This window comes from Bos grunniens, chromosome 20, assembly GCF_055505025.1.
Source record: "Bos grunniens cultivar Pamir isolate PY7600 chromosome 20, Bosgru_T2T1.0, whole genome shotgun sequence".
NCBI classification, from domain to species: domain Eukaryota; kingdom Metazoa; phylum Chordata; class Mammalia; order Artiodactyla; family Bovidae; genus Bos; species Bos grunniens.
Genome location: NC_141184.1, coordinates 47837082 through 47856964, shown reverse-complemented (window position 1 = coordinate 47856964; position 19883 = coordinate 47837082). Strand labels below are relative to the sequence as shown.

At 41.3% G+C, this 19883-nt stretch overlaps 2 protein-coding genes across 2 annotated transcripts in view; one reads left to right on the top strand and one right to left on the bottom strand.

Annotated features, from left to right (window-relative positions):
- Positions 1 to 8074, top strand: part of CDC20B (cell division cycle 20B) — a 68980-nt gene extending 60906 nt beyond the window's left edge. Inside the window, exon 12 of the mRNA XM_086361703.1 lies at positions 4995 to 8074. Within this exon, the coding sequence (XP_086217829.1) occupies positions 4995 to 5095 (101 nt within the window). The 3' untranslated portion in view covers positions 5096 to 8074. The remainder of the gene's footprint in view (positions 1 to 4994) is intronic.
- On the bottom strand, positions 7804 to 18707 carry LOC147350357 (granzyme A-like). Its single transcript, XM_086361704.1, has 5 exons — positions 18557 to 18707; positions 14912 to 15050; positions 12999 to 13140; positions 12531 to 12800; positions 7804 to 10539 (listed from the first exon to the last, which is right to left on the bottom strand). The coding sequence occupies exons 1-5, from the start codon at positions 18621 to 18623 to the stop codon at positions 10378 to 10380; spliced, it is 780 nt and encodes a 259-aa protein (XP_086217830.1). The 5' UTR covers positions 18624 to 18707; the 3' UTR covers positions 7804 to 10377.
- Between the last annotated feature and the right edge of the window lie 1176 nt (positions 18708 to 19883).

Sequence of the window (19883 nt, the reverse complement as noted above, 5' to 3'; positions counted from 1 at the left end):
ATCATTTGGTGTTTCCAAGCCAGGCTTCAGCAGTATGTGAACCGTGAACTTCCAGATGTTCAAGCTGGTTTTAGAAAAGGCAGAGGAACCAGAGATCAAATTGCCAACATCCACTGGATCATGGAAAAAGCAAGAGAGCTCCAGAAAAACATCTATTTCTGCTTTATTGACTATGCCAAAGCCTTTGACTGTGTGGATCACAATAAACTGTGGAAGATTCTTCAAGAAGTGGGAATACCAGACCACCTGACCTGCCTCTTGAGAAACCTATATGCAGGTCAGGAAGCAACAGTTAGAACTGGACATGGAATAACAGACTGGTTCCAAATAGGAAAAGGAGTACATCAAGGCTGTATATTGTCACTCTGCTTATTTTACTTCTATGCAGAGTACATCATGAGAAACGCTGGGCTGGAGGAAGCACAAGCTGGAATCAAGATTGCCGGGAGAAATATCAATAACCTCAGATATGCAGATGACACCACCCTTATGGCAGAAAGTGAAGAGGAACTAAAAATCCTCTTGATGAAAAGTGAAAGAGGAGAGTGAAAAAGTTGGCTTAAAGCTCAACATTCAGAAAACTAAGGTCATGGCATCTGGTCCCATCACTTCATGGGAAACAGATGGGGAAAGAGTGGAAACAGTGTCAGACTTTATTTTTTGGGCTCCAAAATCACTGCAGATGGTGATTGCAGCCATGAAATTAAAAGATGCTTACTCCTTGAAAGGAAAGTTATGACCAATGTAGATAGCATATTGGAGAAGGCAATGGCACCCCACTCCAGTACTCTTGCCTGGAAAACCCCATGGACAGAGGAGCCTGGTAGGCTGCAGTCCATGAGGTCGCTAAGAGTCGGACACGACTGAGTGACTTTACTTTCACTTTTCACTTTCATGCATTGGAGAAGGAAATGGCAACCCACTCCAGTGTTTTTGCCTGGGGAATCCCAGGGACAAGGGAGCCTAGTGGGCTGCCGTCTATGGGGTCACACAGAGTCAGACATGACTGAAGTGACTTAGCAGCAGCAGCAGCAGCAGATAGCATATTAAAAAGCAGAGATATTACTTTGCCAACCAAGGTCTGTCTAGTCAAGGCTATGGTTTTTCCAGTGGTCATGTATGGATGTGAGAGTTGGACTGTGAAGAAAGCTGAGCACCGAAGAATTGATGCTTTTGAACTGTGGTGTTGGAGAAGACTGTTGAGAATCCCTTGGACTGCAAGGAGATCCAACCAGTCCATCCTAAAGGAGACCAGTCCTGGGTGTTCATTGGAAAGACTGATGCTGAGGCTGAAACTCCAATACTTTGGCCACCTCATGCAAAGAGTTGACTCATTGGAAAAGACCCTGATGCTGGGAGGGATTGGTGGCAGGAGGAGAAGGGGACGACAGAGGATGAGATGGCTGAATGGCATCACCAACTTGATGCACATGAGTTTGGGTAAACTCTGGGAGTTGGTGATGGACAGGGAGGCCTGGCGTGCTGCAATTCATGGGGTCTCAAAGAGTCAGACAAGACTGAGTGACTAAACTGAACTGAACTGAAGTTCTTTGGGAAATCTTTGTATGGGAACATCTCAAGATCTTGCTTCATGAACACCCTTCAGTGGGCAGTGCCACATGGTGTGGCTGCTGAGGTCTTCAGCTTCTATGTGTTTTTACTGTGAGTCAGTGTTTCCATCATGGGTCAAGATCAGCATTAAAATAAAAATAGAATGGTATAGAATGGAAAAATGGAAAAGTGGGTTTTATTTTATGAAACTTTTGTCATTGTTATCAGTACATTTGCATGTCTATGTATAGGGTCACCACATGAAATGTAGTTTTGACAATGAATTGTGGTCAAAAAGCTGGAAAGAAGCTATTTTCAATTATGGTCATGCTTTTAGTAATTCTCATCCTGTTACCCACAGTCATAATTCTCTGGAGGAAAATTTTAGTTAAAGAGGTCCTCATCCACCTGACTATAGAAGAAAGATGCCTTATAATTTCCCCTCCAACCCTCCCCTCCACCCCCCTCCCCACCTCCACCCCACCAAGGCTGTAATTTCTAAGCTTTGAAACAGTGGTAGCTGACTTTCTGGCTTATAAGTGAGATCTGGCCTTTGACTAAGTTCCATCAGTTCATCACACATGCATCAATGCATGGGCTCATTTATGGCTGTTGCTGCATAAAGAAAACCAACCTTTCCATGCTTTCAGTAACAGTTCTCTTGGAACGTGGGGATGGAAATTTTTGAAATAAGGTGGCATTTCCCTCTATCTAGTAAACTAAGATTGTTGTGAATGTGAAAGAAGTATTTCAATAATGCTTTTGTTTCCATCCAAAGGCCATTTTCCTAACAAGTTCTGGAAGTAGCTGTCCATCTTTTAAGTCAAGATATTGTTCAAAGTCTGTTCTATAAAAGATTTGGGACTTTCCCCCTGTTATTCCTTTTTCCACTTTCTCTCCCTCCTTCCTTTTCATCTTAATGCACATAATAAAGAATGCATGAGTATTTATCACTAACTCCGGGAGTTGGTGATGGACAGGGAGGCCTGGCGTGCTGCGATTCATGGGGTCGCAAAGAGTCGGACACGACTGAGCGACTGATCTGATCTGATCTGATCTGATATTTATTGAATACAATTTTCTTTTTAGATTTAATTTTAAAGCATTGGTATAATGATCTATATTTTCCTAACTAAATTAAGTTGTTTTTCATTTATATGGCTTGTGTGTGTGTGTGTGCGTGCGCACGCGCGCACACGTACTCAGTCCTATCTGACTCTTTGCAGCCCCATGGGCTGCAGCATGCCAGGTTCCTCTGTCTTTTACTATCTCCCAGAGTTTGCTCAGATTCATGTCCATTGAGACAGTGATGACATCTAACCATCTCATCCTCTGCCACCCCTTCTCCTTTTGTCTTCAATCTTTCCCAGCATAATAATGGATACTGGCCTTTAGTAGAAAAAGAATCTCTTCTTTGTGCTGGGTTTGGAGCATGGTAAACAGTTAAAGCTTTGAACTGGATTCCAGTTCTGGCTCTGTCATTAACCGGCTGTGTGACCTTGAACAAAGCGTTTGATATTCTTAAAGTTTTTCTTCAACTCTAAATTAAAAGGATGGCGTTATATCAATGAATTTAAACATTTTTTATGCACCAACATGCCTAGGGCCAATCCCATGTATCCTTGGGGACGTGTCTCTGTGTGTTGTGTGTCTGTGTTTGCATGAAGGGGAGCACTGGGAGTTCTGTGTGTAGGTGGAAAAAGCCCTAAGTATCTAAGCAATGTCTCCTTTAGGAGTGGAAAGTGTAGCTACACTCTTTGCTCTTGAGAATCTTGTGTCAGAGAACAAGATTATTTCTGAAATTCCAGCTCTCAATTGAGTTGTAAGCTGTACTGCTCTATGAGAGGGTGACCACCCATCTCATATGATTTTATTTGTGCCCCCAAATACCTACCTATTCAGAAACATATCCCCCTCCTTCTTTCCTACTTTGTCCTAGTCCCAGCTTTCTTTCATGGAGTCAGCTTTGTCTATTTTGGTGTAAAGATTTGATCATGAATTGTTGGATTAGAATAGGTTTTGCAAAATATTTTCTGAGGAACATTAGTCCTTTAAGATGCTCAAGTCAAAAGGACCAAATAAGTTTCAGAAATGCTGCCTATTATAGCCTCTTCTCCCAAATGTTTATAATGCATATGAAAGTGTTAGTCTCTCAGTTGTGTCCAACTCTTTGCAACCCTATGGACTGTAACTCACCAGCCTCCTCTGTCCATGAAATTCTCCAGGCAAGAATACTGGAGTGGATTCCCATTTCCTCCTTCAGGGGATCGTCCCGACCCAGGGATCAAACCTGAGTCTCCTGCATTACAGACAGATTCTTTACCTACTGAGCCACTAGGGAAGCCCTATAATGCATATAGCAGTTTTGAAATAAGGAATCCTGTTTAATTTCCTTAACTTGGAGTTCTCAAATTAACATGATTATTAAAGACTCTTTTCATTTTTAAATACCTAACAACCTCATATAAAACTATTGTCCCACAGAATGTTCTTTGAGAAATGGTCAGTTGGAAAGAGGGTTATTATCCTCAGAATTTCACACAAAGACTTATGTTTGCTTTGTGGGACAGATTTTTGTGTCCTTTTCCATGAAGCTGCATGAGTTTATTTGATTAGCTTCTTGAAACCAACATCCTAAAGGGATTACTTTTAGGGGAGGATAAGAAGAGGGATGGGGTGTGTGGTAGGAACATGGCCAAGGGAATTCCTGGGAATTGGTGGAGTAGAGAAGATAGAACTAATAATGGTAGAAGGTATGAGGTTGTGGGGAACTAAAAGCTGGTCCCCTCAGAGCTATCCAAGTCAAGTCCCTGGAACATGGGAATGGAACTTTATTTTGTGAAAGGGTCTTTGCAGGTGTAATTAAAGTTGAGGATTTTGAGATGAGATCATTCTGGATTATCCGGATGGGCCCTAAATGTAACAGCAAGTGTCTTATAAGAGGCACACAGCGGAGAACAGACACAGAAGTGGAGGCGACTTGACCACGGAAGCAGAGACTGGAGTGATGTGGCCACCATTCTGGGATGGTCAACAGCTGCCAGAGCCAGAAGAGTCAGGGAATGGAGTCTCCAGAGGAAGCCGGCCCTGCCAACCCCTTAATTTGGGACTTCTGGCCTGTGAGAGAATATATTTCCGTTGTCTTAAGCCATGCAGCTTGTGGTGATTTATTACAGCAGCCCTAGGGATCTAATACAAGGGGAAACACCCTGAAGGGACAACAGTGAAGCAGAACTTGGCCACTTTAGGGTGTTCCCCAGAGCCCACGCTGACTGTTTTCTTGGCAAAGGTGCAGTGGGAGCGCCAGCCCTGAATGTGGCAGGTGTTTGGAGAAGCCCTTTATCCTGGGATGGGATTCATGGCCCCCAGCTTAGGTTGCTTCCCAGTCCTAGGCAACAGCCCTTAACACGTGGAACACGAGCTGTCTGTCTGTCTTCCCACAGACCACCGAGGCCGAGTGCTACACCTGGCTTTGAGTCCAGACCAGATGCGAGTCTTTTCTGCTGCAGCGGATGGCACAGCCTGCATATGGAATTGCTGCTAGTCACTCAGCCCCTCCTGGCTTCAGCTTCCTCATTTTGACATGAGAATAATGATATTGGCCTTGCCTTCTCCATGGCATTGTCATGAGGCTCAAACAAGATGGTGCTTTTCCTGAGGTGAATGCCTGTTCCCCTGACCTTTTTCTCAGGTTACTTTACTTGCTCTGTTTCATCCCACCATAACTTCCAGACGTTGTCTCTCATTCTGTGCTTATCTTTCTGCTTTCCTCCTCCCCTTTTCTTCTTCTTTCTGTCTCCTCCGTGTTAGAGATGCATTTTCACTGCTATAGTCACAAGAATATCTACTGCAACAATTTGTAAACTCTTCTTTCCCCCTTCACTTTTCTCCCAAGCTCCAGCCTTATACTTAGATCTCTGGATCTAAGTATATATATATATATATATATATATTTTTTTTTTTTTTCTATTTTGGCTGCATGATATGGCATGCATGCGTCTTAGTTCCCTGACCAGGGATCAAACCCATGCCCTTGCAGTGGGAACTTGAAGTCGTAACCACTGGACCACCAGGGAAGTCCCTTGGTTATTTCTTCATTGAGATCCTTTTCTGTCTTTAGCTCAAACTCAATACATTAAAAACACAACTTATTCACTTGAATAAGCACAACTTACTCATTTAAATACTGATTAAAGTGCTCCTCTGTGTTAAGCATAAGGCTTCCCTGGTGGCTCAGTTGGTAGAGAGTCTGCCTGCAGTGTGGGAGACCTGGGTTCGATACCTGAGGTGGGAAGATCTCCTGGAGAAGGAAATGGCAACTCACTCCAGTATTCTTGCCTGGAGAATTCCATGGACAGAGGAACCTGGTGGGCTATAGTCCATAGGGTCACAAAGAGTCGGACATGACTGAGTAACTTTAATATGGATTAAGCATATGGATTATTTCCTCTCTGACAAGGACTTCCTTGGGACTCCCTTTTCTCTCTTCATGATCTCATCTTACCCTAGTCATCCCATCACTCAGGGAGCCTCCTGATTATTCAGTTTACTCCTTGTTCTCTATCTTTTGTTTCACCCAAGTAACGTCCTCGGAGAAGGCAATGGCACCCCACTCCAGTCCTCTTGCCTGGAAAATCCCATGGACGGAGGAGCCTGGTGGGCTGTAGTCCATGAGGTCGCTAGGAATCAGACACGACTGAGTGACTTCACTTTCACTTTTCACTTTCATGCATTGGAGAAGGAAATGGCAACCCACTCCAGTGTTCTTGCCTGGAGAATCCCAGGGATGGGGGAGCCTGGTGGGCTGCCGTCTGTGGGGTTGCACAGAATCGGATGCAACTGAAGTGACTCAGCAGCAGCAGCAGCAGCAGCAGTAACGTCCTACACACCTGATGACCAATTTGTGGCAATTGCCTTCTATCTGGTTTCCTGTCTTTATTCTTAGTGGGTTTCCACATCACTGATAGGTTTAATTTCTAAAAGTACTGTGCTGATCCTCCCAGTACCCTGCTCATAAACTCTCAGTGACTCCCCATTGTCTAATCCCCCTTGACCTCAACCTTGGAGTCCTGAGCCCAGAATCTGAAGTTAGGGGACCTATACTTAACTAGGCTCTGCCATAAACTTACTGAGTGACCTTGGGTATGCCACAACATTTGCAAATAGGGCTTTGGATTTGATGACTGCTAAGGTTTCTTCAAGCTCCATCAAGCCACTGTTCTTTTTAACATTAACCCTCACTCACCTCCTGTGTTATCGCTGGGCTGTCATGATTTCCTGCCTTATGCCTTTGTTGGAGCTCGCATCTAGTCTGGAATTCCTGCTCCTCAGTTCCTTTGCTCTGTACCTTCACTTAAGTCCTATCTTCTCCAGGAAGTGTTTTTGAAATAATGTTAACCTGGCTTTGAACTCTTGGTATCTATCAGCCTGTGTCACCTACTTTGTGTTAATATAACTATTCTAGTTGTTTTAAAAAATCTTCTATTAGTACGGGAATCTTTGTTTATTTAAGCTTTAGCATGCTTATTTCTTTCACAGAATTATATTGAGGAGTTGAGGGAGCACATGTTATATGTTTTTAGTGTCCTCTGCAATGCTTTGCGTGTGTCAACTAACATATGTTGATTAATTTATTTACTTTATCATAAATGGCTTTTACCAATATACACACACTCCTTTAATATCTCTCTTCAAAAAAGTAATACCAAATAAAAACCTTGATAATTGAAAAGTGGAATAGTAAATACAAGGAGTGGTAGGACTCTCCTGACAAACTGACAATGTATTCTGTTCTTTACCCTGTTTTTAAACTCAGAAAATCTACTTGGTAGTGCTAGTGATTCTTACCTTACAAAATTTTAGGTCACCAAAAAGTGCAAATATGATACATCCCTGTAATGCACAGTCTTCTTTTTTAAGATAATGGCTTTCATTTGATCTTATTTAGCCAAGTATAAACTATTAGAAAAAGTTTAGCAGGGAAAGGAGCAAAATGGTGAGACCATTTCCAGTGTCCCCCACCATTCTGATATGGTTACATCTCTCTTAAAAATCTCATGAGACTATGACATGACCAAAGGACCAAAGATTACTTCTCTCAATTAATACTGGTGTGTGAACAAGGTTCTCATTTAAGAAAAACAGCAATATATCTTCTACCGCTGTTAGTTTTATGGAAGTCTGGAATGTGGTTTCAGTAAAGAAAAAAATGAACTCAGACAATACACAAAACAGAAGCTTTAGCTACAAAAATTGTGTAGTATAAAATTTTTATTGAGTAATAATTCACATAAAGCATATAAATCTTAAGTGTATAGCTCAATGTATTTAATTTATGAACAGATTAAGATCAAGATCTATGAGTAAATCATCCAGATCAACATGGGAGCATTTCTTTTACCCCAGAAGATTCTTTGTGTCACTTAGTCAACACCCCTCCATTATTCCAACCTTGGCTACCATGAATTAGTTTTTTTTTCTGCCAATCATCAGATAAATGTAATAATACAGTAAATATTCTTTTATGTGGAGTCTGGTTTCTTTTACTCAACATTAAATTTGTGGGAGTAGTTACTGTTGCTGCATGTAACTATAGTTTGGTCTTTTAATTGCTGTATAATATCCCATTGTATATACAACAATTGTTTTTCTATTATAGATGGACATTTATTTTTAATTTTAACTTTCAAGGATAAAGTTGCTATGGACATTCTCAAACACGTATTTGGTGGGGAAAAGCCCTCATTTCTGTTTGGTCTATACCCAAGAGTAAGAATTATTAAGTCATAGCATATGTGTTTATTCAGTTTTAATAGACATTGTCATTTTTCCTAAGAAACTCTACCAATTTACACTTCGACCAGCAATGAACAAGAGTTTCACGCAACTATTTTTAAGCAAACTTCAGAATCTGTAATAAATGTTGCCAGTAGAGAATATTCCATCTGCCTTCTTATTGCTATTAAAATCCTAATCACGGCTTGTAACACGCATCTAAAATATCATCCTAGTAACTCTCTTATCTCTTTTAGATATCAGCATGAGATTTCATTTCTAATATAAGAGTTCTTATCACCAGCTGCATATTAAAATCATTGGGGAAACTTATAAAAAGAACACTTTGTCCTGGTTCTCATCAAATTAAATAAAAATTTCTAAAAGTGAGGCATAGACATTGGTCATTTTAAAGAGCCTGTTAAGTCTAATGGGCAGCCATGGTTGAAAACCAGTGGGCCAGTATTTTGGTCAGTCTATAAGCTCTGTCCCCTCATTTGTTTTAAGAAGCTGTCTCATAGTGTTGCTGTATGTTCTCAGTTTGGACATACCATGTGTTTATATGTGTATGTTTACATATATACACATACACACACATAAGATTTATATTCCAAAACAAACTGATAGAAATCAAAGGAATCTGTTCATATAATCTTGATGCGGCTACTGGGCTGATGACTATCCACTATGTTCAGCATGCTGAATGAACATCTTGGTTTCTCTCCCAAAGGAAACTTTCAGACCATGATTCAGCACTCACTCCCTAGTATGAGATGGCAGCCACCATAACCATGTTGATTGTACCTACCCAGGCTCAAGGACGAGGAGAATCAAGAAATCACCTAGCTAACCCAAGGCTTAAATTCAAACTACTGAGAAAAGAGGCTGACTTTCTCTAGCTAAGTGCCTTGTTAATATCCCCTAGAATTGTAATTTCCATTTCTTGCCTGCTTTGAAAAATACTCTAAGACATTTCCTGTTTCTGCTTCTCCCAATGGACTCAGGTTCTTGTATATAAATCTGAGAAGCAGGTGTTGGTGTGGAACAGTGGCCTGTGAAGGGCAAATATTTCCTTTTAATCCAAATGCTCCAGACTGGCTGCTTCTGTTTCTTGCAGAATTGCTGGGCCCTTGACTGTACTTGTTACTAGACAGACTGACCTTAGTGTTCCTCCTGCTGGGCCCAGCCCATTGAATCAGTGAAGTGAATAATTCAAGTCAAATTTGCATGTCACTTGTCACATGGATGACACAGGTGACCATGGTCCCTTGATCTGTCCTTTGCATTATCCCAAGGTCTCTATATTACTCTGTTCCACTTTGCTGGTGGATATCTGCCGGCTATATGTTATAGGAGGCAAGTACAGTGATAGAAGTTGATTTTATTTATAATGAAATTAAGAAACGACAGCACTGGGTGTATATCTGAAGAAAACCATAATTCAAAAAGATATATGCATCCCAATGTTCATTGCAGCACCACTTAACAATAACCAGGACATGGAAGCAACCTAAATGTCCATCAGAGGAATGGATAATAAAGATGTGGTACATATATACAATGGAATATTACTCAGCCATAAAAAAGAACAAAGTAATGTCATTTGCAGCAATATGGATGGAGATTGTCATACTGAGTGAAGTAAGTCAGACACAGAAGGTCAAATATCATATGATATCACATGTATGTGGAATCGAAAAAAAAGGGTAAAATGAACTTACTGATGAAACAAAAGTAGAGTCACAGATGTAGAAAACAAACTTAAGGTTATCAGGGATGGGGGGAGTGATATATTGAGAGATTGGGACTGACATATACATACTACTATCAATTTATTTAAAATAGGTAACTAATAAGAACCTGCTATATAGCACAGGGAACTCTATTTAATAGTCTGCAATGGCTTATATAGGAAAAGAATCTAAAAAAAGAGTGGATATATATGTAACTCTGATTCACTTTGCTGTACACCTGAAACTAATACAACATTGTAAATCAACTATACTTCAAGACAATTTTTTTAAAAAGTAACAGCAAATGAAATACAAGTATTTAAACTGCTTGCTTCATAGTCTTAATTATCCAGTTGAGGTGTTTCTTTGAGAGAAGTGTATAGACGCCAGGCCCTCGAGGGTCTCCACATCTCCCCAGAATGCCAAAGGCAGTGATGCCTCTGAAAGTGTCTTTACATATCAGAGGGCTTCCAGAATCTCCCTTGGGGAAAACAAGAGGAATGGTGGAGGTCAGCATCAAGTGTGACCACTAGCAGCATGGAAGAAATGCCATTCAATGTGAAGCATTTAACGTGAAGTTAAGACCAACCTTGACTTACTTGATGATCAGTGCTTAAAAAACCAAAATGTTGAGGAATATTCAATGATATAGTCAACTTTTTTTCTTGATTTGTTTACAAAGCAGTGAAAATTGAAATGAAACTTGAATTATTATTTGTGGAATCCAGTGATTTTGAGACAAACTCTCTGCTTTAGAAACTCTCTTTTTTGTCATTTTCTCAAAATGCTGAGTAACTCAAGGCATAAAACAGTCAAATGCTGATGGGCCATTGAGGCAAAGAATAAAAGCTATGTTTTCTAGTTCTTCTGGGAGTTGTCTTCTCAAAGGAACAAAACCAAAGCAACTTGTTCTTCACCTTCTCAAACAGAAATTGCTCCCTTGAATCTCTCTCTCTCTTTTTTTTTAATGAGAAACAAACATTTAATGAACGAAGTTATACTTCTTAAGAGCATATGGAATGTGAAAGACTCAAACTTCATCAATTCATCAATACAGTAACCATTGAAGAGAAAATAACATGGTAAAGCTTGTGTCTATCACCTTATCATAGGCTCAGTGAATATTAAAATTAGACCTTGGAGGTCCATTCCTTCAAACTCCCACAAATGCCATTCTTCTCTAGCAAACATTGTTCATTTAGTCAATATTCATGGAGTACCTACCAGATGCCATGCAGTCTTCTAGACACTAGGACTAGATCAGTGAACAAAATAGACAAAAAGTACTATTCTTGTGGAATTTGCATTATTTTTCACTCTTCCTCCTAAGTCTCTTGAGCATCTGATGCTAGATGGATGCTCCTGGAAGTCAGGGATTACACTTCAGAGCTGCCTGGTTCCACTAGGAGGGAGGCTTCAGTTAGCTATAAGTCATGCTTTATTCTTGTGACTGCACTACCGGGTATGTGACCTTGCATTCTCTCAAGGAACTCTGTGTGACTCCATGGACTATACAGTCCATGGAATTCTCTAGGTCAGAATACTGGAGTGGGTAGCCTTTCCCTTCTTCAGGGGATCTTCCCAACCCAGGGATCCAACCCAGGTCTCCTGCATTGCAGGCGGATTCTACACCAGCTGAGCCACAAAGGAAGCCCCAAGGAACTCTAGATCAGCATATTTAAAGATATTTAAAGTCTAGAGACCCGATTGGCTGTTTCCCTGCTGTGGCTTTAGGGATGACTGGTGTTGCTGGATGAAGAGTCATTGAGGCTTGTACCTGGAGTTCTGCAAACGAAAGGTTCTGAGAGCGCAGTTCCATCCCAGTGAGGTGAGAAGGGACAAACCAGTGCTCAGGGCTTAAACCTTAGTCATATGTTCTTCTACTCCTATCTTTAAGCAGAGACCTGTCCCAGCCCTTCTCAGGGCACACTGAGAGGGAGGCTTGCATGTTCTCTGGTATGGAGTGCTTGGAAGTTGTTTCCAAAGGTCGAGCTCAGCTCTAGGAAGCTATGCAGTTTACTCCAAGATCTTCAGTCAGTCTTGGGAATGCAGGCATTTCAGACTTACCTGGCTAAATGGCAGTGAAATTATTAGGGGGTGCTAAGATGGGGAAAGGTACAGAAGGCCCTAGATGTACCCTGACTTCAGCTCTCCTGAGTGTTACATATTTTTTTTCAGTTTAGATCTATATACATTAATATGAAAAATGATAAAAAAATTGCTTCTTAGTGGTTTTTGATATAAAATCAAGAATATGCAAGTAGTTCAACCCAGGCACTAGCAGTGAACTTGTTATTTTTGATGAACAACTCATCTGAGCTGAGAACATTAATTTATTTGACTGGAGTTTTATCAGACTTCTTTTAAAAAGCACTAGGACCCTGTAGAAGCCAATGCAAAGCATGACGTCACATTCTCTATATCTGCATGACTTAACCCAACAGCTCAAGTTTGGGATCTTATTTTACTTACACGGCAGGAGTCTTTTCCACCTTGGAGGCTTCCAGCACAAATCATATTCAGTCCAATCACAGGATGATGATTATAGTGTGATTTATCATTGCAGATTTTTCTGTCTATGATGGTGACATTGACTTCTCTCAAAATATCGGACACAGGGGAATTATTTTGAAACTGTCCCCATCCTGCAACTCGACATGCAGTTCCTGGTTTCACATCTTTGCCCTTTTTTGGGAGCTGAAGGATAGCCACGTTTTTATTAAGTGTTGCTTTTTTGTTCAGCTGTTGGAAGGGAAGCAAAAAGAGTTAGCAGAACAAGATAATAAAAATGTCACTTTTTAAACTTAAGTTTTAGCCCAACTGCCAGGGACCCTCTTATACAGTTATCAGGCCACTAAAAAAGATTTCCATGTCAGAAGCCAGATTGTAGGAGCTTCTATGACTTTTGAATCAATGAAAAGTATAATCAAAGGTTTGTACCTTTAGAAGTTTAAGATCGCCTTCATGTGTGTCCAGGTCATAGTACGGATAGGGAAACTCTTTCTTAACAGACATGATCTGTCTTTCAGGCTCTTCCTTGCTTCTTGAGTGGGCCCCAAGAATGATCTGGGATTTCTGGTTCCTGAAAACATACACCATACTGTTAATTTGGTTTACTCTTTAAAGCAGGAGCTAAGCATATTATGGGCTGATCAGTTTCATTGTCCCATCTATAAATGTGCTTGCTGTGGAAATACCTGTTTGTGACTCAGAAAAAAATGTACACTTTTAAGAATAAAAGTGAATTGTTTATGAATTTATCATTATCATTATCATCATGCTGACCTGCAGCTTATTTATAACAAGCTAAACTTGGCTCATTGAAAATCAAATGATAAGAGACTTCCATGGGGGACTTCCTCGATGGTTCCGTGGTTGGAGTCTGCCTGCCAGTGCAGTGGACGCGGATTGCATCCCTGGTCTGGGAGGGTTCCACATGCTGCGGGGCAGCTGGGCCAGTGCACCATGACTACAGAAGTCTTTGGGCCCTGGAGCCTGTGCTCCACAACAAGAGATGCCATTGCAGGGAGTAGCCCACACACAGCAACTGGAGAGTAGCTCCCGCTTGCCGCAACTAGAGAAAGCCTGCTCGCAGCAACGGAGACCCAGCACAGCCAAAAATTAAATATGTAATAAGTATTAAAAAAAGAGAGAATTCCATGGTAGCTAAGCCAAGTCTTGGGATCTTTGTTGGAGTTATACTGCTGTCCCCTCAACCTTCCTTTGGTTGTAATAGAGAATTCAGTTGCAGATGACTGGAAAACAGAAGTCTCAGTGGTCTAGCAACAACAAAAGCAAAAGACACTCAATAGTTGTAGAACTAATGCACTGAAGAAATCCTTGTAAGAAGACAACAAACTTACCTTAAGTGGGCAAACTTTCAAAAATAGATTGCTTAATGAAAGACCCTATGTGCATGGCACTGAGTATGTATATTTGAGGGAAAGGTGGTCTAAAGGGGGGCCCCTTCGGATCTTCCTTTTCTTACTCCATGCTGAAGATTCATTTTGGTTAATAAAATCAAGAAACTCTCTGATATATTAATAATGAAGGCCATTATCATTCATAACTTAGTATAAACTACACCAACAATATATTCACACTGTTGTTTTTCCATTACACAGCTGATATTAGTCTCACTTAGACCTTAGAACAGTGCTTTCAGTAGAGTATACTTTGATGATGAAATGTTCTATAAGTCTGCACTGTCCAATATGGAGCCCCAGGTAGGCTACCGAGGCCTTGAAATGTGGCCAGTGAGACCGAGGATCTAAATTTGTCATTTGATTTAATTTTAGTGAATGCAAATGTATATAACTATAGATAACTCATGTAACCAACATAATAGTGGCTATCATAATGGACAGCCCAAGTTTAGAGGCTTGATTAGGGAGGGAAGAAAAGACCAGCCCTGAAAGAGGTTTGAAGGCTGTGGTTGACCATGGTTATGAAATGGCTGAAGGTATGAGAAGTTTTAAGAAAACAGGAAGGTTTTCAAAAGAAGCTTTCTCTACTTGACAGTGGTGCTCAGGTCCCTGAGGGCACACTGAAAATTTTCGCCCTTCTGCACCATCATCAGGTCAAGACCAGAAGCCAAGACTTGTAGCCCTTGAGCCTGGTGGCTCCAGAGGAGATCTTCCAAAAGTGCTCTGGATGCTGCTTCCTCTTTGGTCTGATTCTCTGGGGCTGAGTCTGGCCTCAACTCCCTTTTGGGGTTTTAAAGCAAGCTGCCAAAGATGTAAATGCTGTGAAGATCCTGTGGCTTTAATGATATTTACTCTCTTTGTTTATATTCCTCCAAGTTAGACTGTCTCCACAGAAGTTTTTTTTTTTTTTTAAACCCAAGAACTTACAGGGAACAGTGAGCTGCAGTCAATACCCAGTCTTTGGCAATCAAAGCTCCGGCACAGATGTTTCCCCCATCAAGTAGCACCATGTAGGGTCTTGAATGAGGAGTCACTTGATTTCCTCCAATAATTTTTTCACAGAGATCTATTCAAAAGACAAAGACAAGTCATATCAGTGACCACCCTAAAGAGCTCTACTTATAATCACGTTTCTAAGGCTAGACATGCTTTTCCCACATAGAGAGGAGGAGGGATGAGAGCATACTCCACCCCTTCATGTCAATTTCAGATGTGGGCATGCTTGCTAAGTCTCTTCAGCCGTGTTCAACTCTTTGCAACCCTATGGATTGTAGCCTGCCAGGCTCTTTTGTCCATGAGATTCTCCAGGCAAGCATACTGGAGTGGGTTGCCATGCCTTCCTCCAGGGGATCTTCTTGACCCAGGGATCGAACCCGTGTTGCCTGCAGCTCCTGCACTGCAGGCGGATTCTTTACCGTGGAGCCACCGGCAGAGCCCGGATCAGATACCTGAATGTAAATCCCATTCCTGTTGGAATCTGAGAGGTCTCGCTCTTTCACCCACAGAAGTCATGCCATTGGCAGGTCCAGGGATTATCAGGCTGGAAATCTGTCACAACCACTAGCCTCAGGCCTCAGGACTTGCAAAGGGCAGACAACTGTGCATGAGTTTATACCTGTAACTGGTGCTACAGGAACTGCTGGTGTCTGCCCATCCCTCCCCTTTTCTGGCTAGGTATTAATCTGGGGGAAGCAGAGTTGCTTTTACAAGCTTGAAAACCAGCCTTTTCACCCCGAGCTCTTGCAAAACACCACAGCTTACAAACTGACATTAGCACCTTTTAGCTGTGACCCTACCCATGAGTTTTTTGGTCATGAGTCTTTTCCTTATTGAAATTTATACCCTTGTCATTCATAAACTGAGAGACTATCTTTTGCACCTGAAACTCTTCTTCAATCTCCAGATTGAACCACATGGTTTAATCTAAGCCATGAAGAGAAGTGAGAAGATGCTATAAGGAAAGAATTCTGCCTTAGCCAAATTTCCTTGGTTATAGACCAAGAGTAGAGATTTAATATTAGCGAAAAGTGAAATGGAAGCCCAAAATCACTGCAGATGGTGACTGCAGCCACGAAATTAAAAGACGCTTACTCCTTGGAAGGAAAGTTATGACCAACCTAGACAGCATATTAAAAAGAAGAGACATTACTGAAGGCAGGAGGAGAAAGGGACGACAGAGGATGAGATGGTTGGATGGCATCACCAACTTAATGGACATGGGTTTGGGTGAACTCTGGCAGTTGGTGATGGACAGGGAGGCCTGGCATGCTGCAGTTCATGTGGTCGCAGAGTCAGACACAACTGAGCGACTGAACTGAACTGAGATGGAAGCACAAGGCAAACCATCCCAGTTGGTTGAAAGGTTGTTGTGCCCTCTTGATATACTCTCAGCGCCACCTTCCTACACCAGATGTTCTTGGATCCTTCTCAAGCATTGTTACTGACCATTGACTAGGACTCATGGTTCTCTCAGTAGGGTACAGTGCCTGTTTCTCTATTAATATGGCCAACTTATTGCCAGATTTACAATGAGATGTAAATGATGAGAGGGGCAGGGAAAATGGGTGTCCAGAGGGCTCTCATTTCCAGAAGGGAGTTGGGAAGGGGAAATCCTAGCCTCTAGAAGTAAAAGGATAAGGAACTTAGTGAAACAAATAGAACTTCACCTACATCTCAATTTTCCTGATCGATATCATGAAGAGATGGATTTCAAAGATGCATCTTTGGACTGTCTGAGCTGTAGAAATTTTAAACTCAGTACAATACTTCATTTTGCAGAGTCCTGTGATTGGTGAGCACAGAAAAAAGTCCCCATCTCCCACAAACTAGGATTCGGGAAGAGGAATTAGAACAGGTGAAAAGCTTTAAAAACTAGCAATTCTTGGTCCCTACCTAGAATCAAATTAAAATCAGATAGGACCAGGGCTGAGATGTAAATATTGTTTCAAAGTCTCCAGAGGATTCTAATGTGTAGAAAGATTGAGACAACCTGTCTAGAGGATCAAATCATGCTTTGCTGTGTCTGTTCCATTTGGGAACCGATACTACTCTCTCTGACTGAAGGAAACAGAGTAATTTGCATTTGCTGTTTCCTTTGAAGAAAAGATATGATTGGATTTTTTTAAATCTGCTTGGTTTCAGTGTTTCATAGGACATGGGCTTCCCCCACTGGGGGAACAAACAACAACAATAACATGCTCTAACATAGTCGCTGGGACATGCTTATATTTTGCTGCTGCTTAGTTGCTCAGTCGTGTCCAACTCTTTGTGACCCCATGGTCTGTAGCCTGCCAGGCTCCTCTGTCCGTGGGGATTCTTCAGGTAAGAATATTGGTGTGGGTTGTCATGCCCTCCTTCAGGGGATCTTCCCAACCCAGGGATCGAACCCAGGTCTCCTGCACTGCAGGTGGATTCTTTAGCGTCCTAGCCACAAGGGAAGCCATGCTTATATTAATAGTATTCTGTCCATTCTTCTGTTTCTAATGTCCTGCAACCTTATTATTTCTAAAATTTCTCCTTATTTTTAGCTGCAAGATAAAGCAGAGATCTTCCTCAGGAATTTTTGGTAAGATAGGTTCCATCAGCCCTTGTCCACCGTTTCCACCTCCAAAAACTGCCAGACTGTGGGGAAAACCCAAGCTCTACACTTGTTGGCACAGTTCAGCCTAGCCCCAGAGTCGTTATCGGTGCCTAGAAAGATTTTAAGGAATACCTAGAGCTACTCGGGGCTATTGTACCCTATTACCCTTCTAGAGATAATCCCATGACTATTACAGCATTTTAAACTAATGACTGTGCAGCTCACATAAAATCAGGCTAGTTGGTTACTACTTAGCGCATCAAAGAATACACTTGATACAAAACACCGCAGCACTGCCAAAGAGTCGATGGTCCCAGTGTCCTAATGTATTCCCAAGGACATACTAGCCTAGAGAAATAATGATGAATATTTGAATCATTTTGACGTGGGGGGTACATCTAGGTCAGGTTTTTTTTTAAAGACTGATGGATTATTGAAGTACAGCTGATTTTATCTTTAAAACTGTCTATGCATTTTCTGCAGCAGGAAAGGCTGAGGTGCCACTGTTCCTTTCCTGAAAGATGCTATTTGTTTTCCTAATTTAAGAGCTTTGTGTCTGTTTGATTACTTGTTTTTACAGAGTCCTTTTGGGCAATTTTCAAGCCACACATTGGCAGCACTGGTAGTTCCATTATCTTTTATAAAGGAATTATAAAGAAGAAAGAAGGATTTTTCCTTCTAAAATAAAGATACATGTAGAGGGACTTCCCAGATGCCCCAGTGGTTAAGATTCTGTGCTCCCAATGCAGGGGCACGGGTTCAATCCCTGGTCTGGGAACTAAGATCCCACATGTTGCAACCAAGATCCAGTGCAACCAAGTAAATGAATGAATAAAAATTAAAAAAAAAAAAAGGATATATGTAGAATCCCAGGAAGAATGTTAGGACTTGCATAAAAAAATCTCCTCTTAGAACACTTAGTTAATATTGCCAAAAAGTCTACTCCATTTTACTTAATTTATTATAGTAGAAATGACAAGGATCAGTCTTACCTTCAGGAATTAGGAGAAAAACGACAATTGAGAGAGTGGCTGCCAGAAAGGTAGAGGAGTTCCTCATTGTGGCTGGTGTCCCCACATCAATCAATGTGAAATGTGTTTTCAGTTCTTGACTAGCTCTTATTTATATACTGAGAGTACAAAGGATGTGGTTTCCTTTCTTTTCTTTCTTTCCCATTTCAAAGTTAGGCATTAGGGAAAGGAACCCCACAAGTGAGAATGGTGAGTAACCACTCCTCACCAGTGGGTGTGCCCCCCTCGGCGAGGACCTCTGTGGGGAGAGGGAGGCAGGGACTATGGGGCCTTGTTGCCACCAGAAGATAGTATACAAGAAGAGACCTCAAACGTTTCAGCTGAGATTTTGAGCATTCTAGTTTTCATCATCACCAACATTATCTTCTCTATCCATTACCTATCATAAATGAAAGCCCTTTATAGTCTTTAATCAGAGATTTAAAATCAGTCACCTAAAAATTGGTCACTAGCCAAATGTCTTTTTAGTTATTGCCTAGGATTTTGCAAGAATGAATCGGCCAAGGACAAATGGAAATGTAGGAGGGAATCTTATTTATTCATAAGCTCCTGCCTGGATTTTCCTTCTCCACTTTGTGGAGGTAGTTTGTTGTGCCCCTATCTGGAACCTGGCAGGTGGGGACAGAGGCTGGTGGGGTTAGGGAGCACTGGTTTTTTCCAGGCCGTCCTCTGATTGTGCTTCCCCTGACGGTTTGATTTTATCACTTTAGACATGTGAAAGTATCTGAATTTCTCCTCTCTCCCTCCTTCCCTTCCTCTCTTTCTCCTTTCTTTCCTTCCTCCCTTCCTTCTTTCTGGATTTAGCTAAGAAAGGAAAATGGGAGTCAGACATCGCTATTTTGTTCCGATATTGGAGAACAACTCTAAGAAGGATCAGTCTCAGTCTCTGAAGGAAGAGTATTCGGTATGCTTTCTATTAGAAATGTCATTAGCTCTTTTTCTGAGCTGAGGATGTGGTCATTATACTACATAAATAGTAATGTGTTTGATCAGGGTGTTGGCTGTTAACCAGCCATCCCCAACACCCTGAGGCTTTCAAACTCAGAGCTTGCTTTTTCAGAAATCACATGACCTTAGAAAGAAACCCCACTGAGACCCCTGTGTTTCCTTTTCTCAGCTATCACTGGTGCATCAAAGGTGAATCATTTTCAGTAAAATAGGGGGATACCCTGCTTCTGGTTTTGGTGAATAATTTTAATGCAGACTAAAAATGTCAAGTTTTAATTGACTATAGCTACTGAAAATTTCCTAAAGGAAACATTGATAGTTCTGTTTCTTTTAATGTGAA

Coding starts and splice junctions, on each gene's coding strand:
- LOC147350357 (XM_086361704.1), bottom strand. CDS start 18,623: ATGAGGAACTCCTCTACCTTTCTGGCAGCCACTCTCTCAATTGTCGTT. Junction 15,051..18,556: donor TTTTCTCCTAATTCCTGAAG/GTAAGACTGATC, acceptor TCTTTTGAATAG/ATCTCTGTGAAAAAATTATT. Junction 10,540..12,530: donor GTGGAAAAGACTCCTGCCGT/GTAAGTAAAATA, acceptor GTTTTCCCCAAG/GGAGATTCTGGAAGCCCTCT.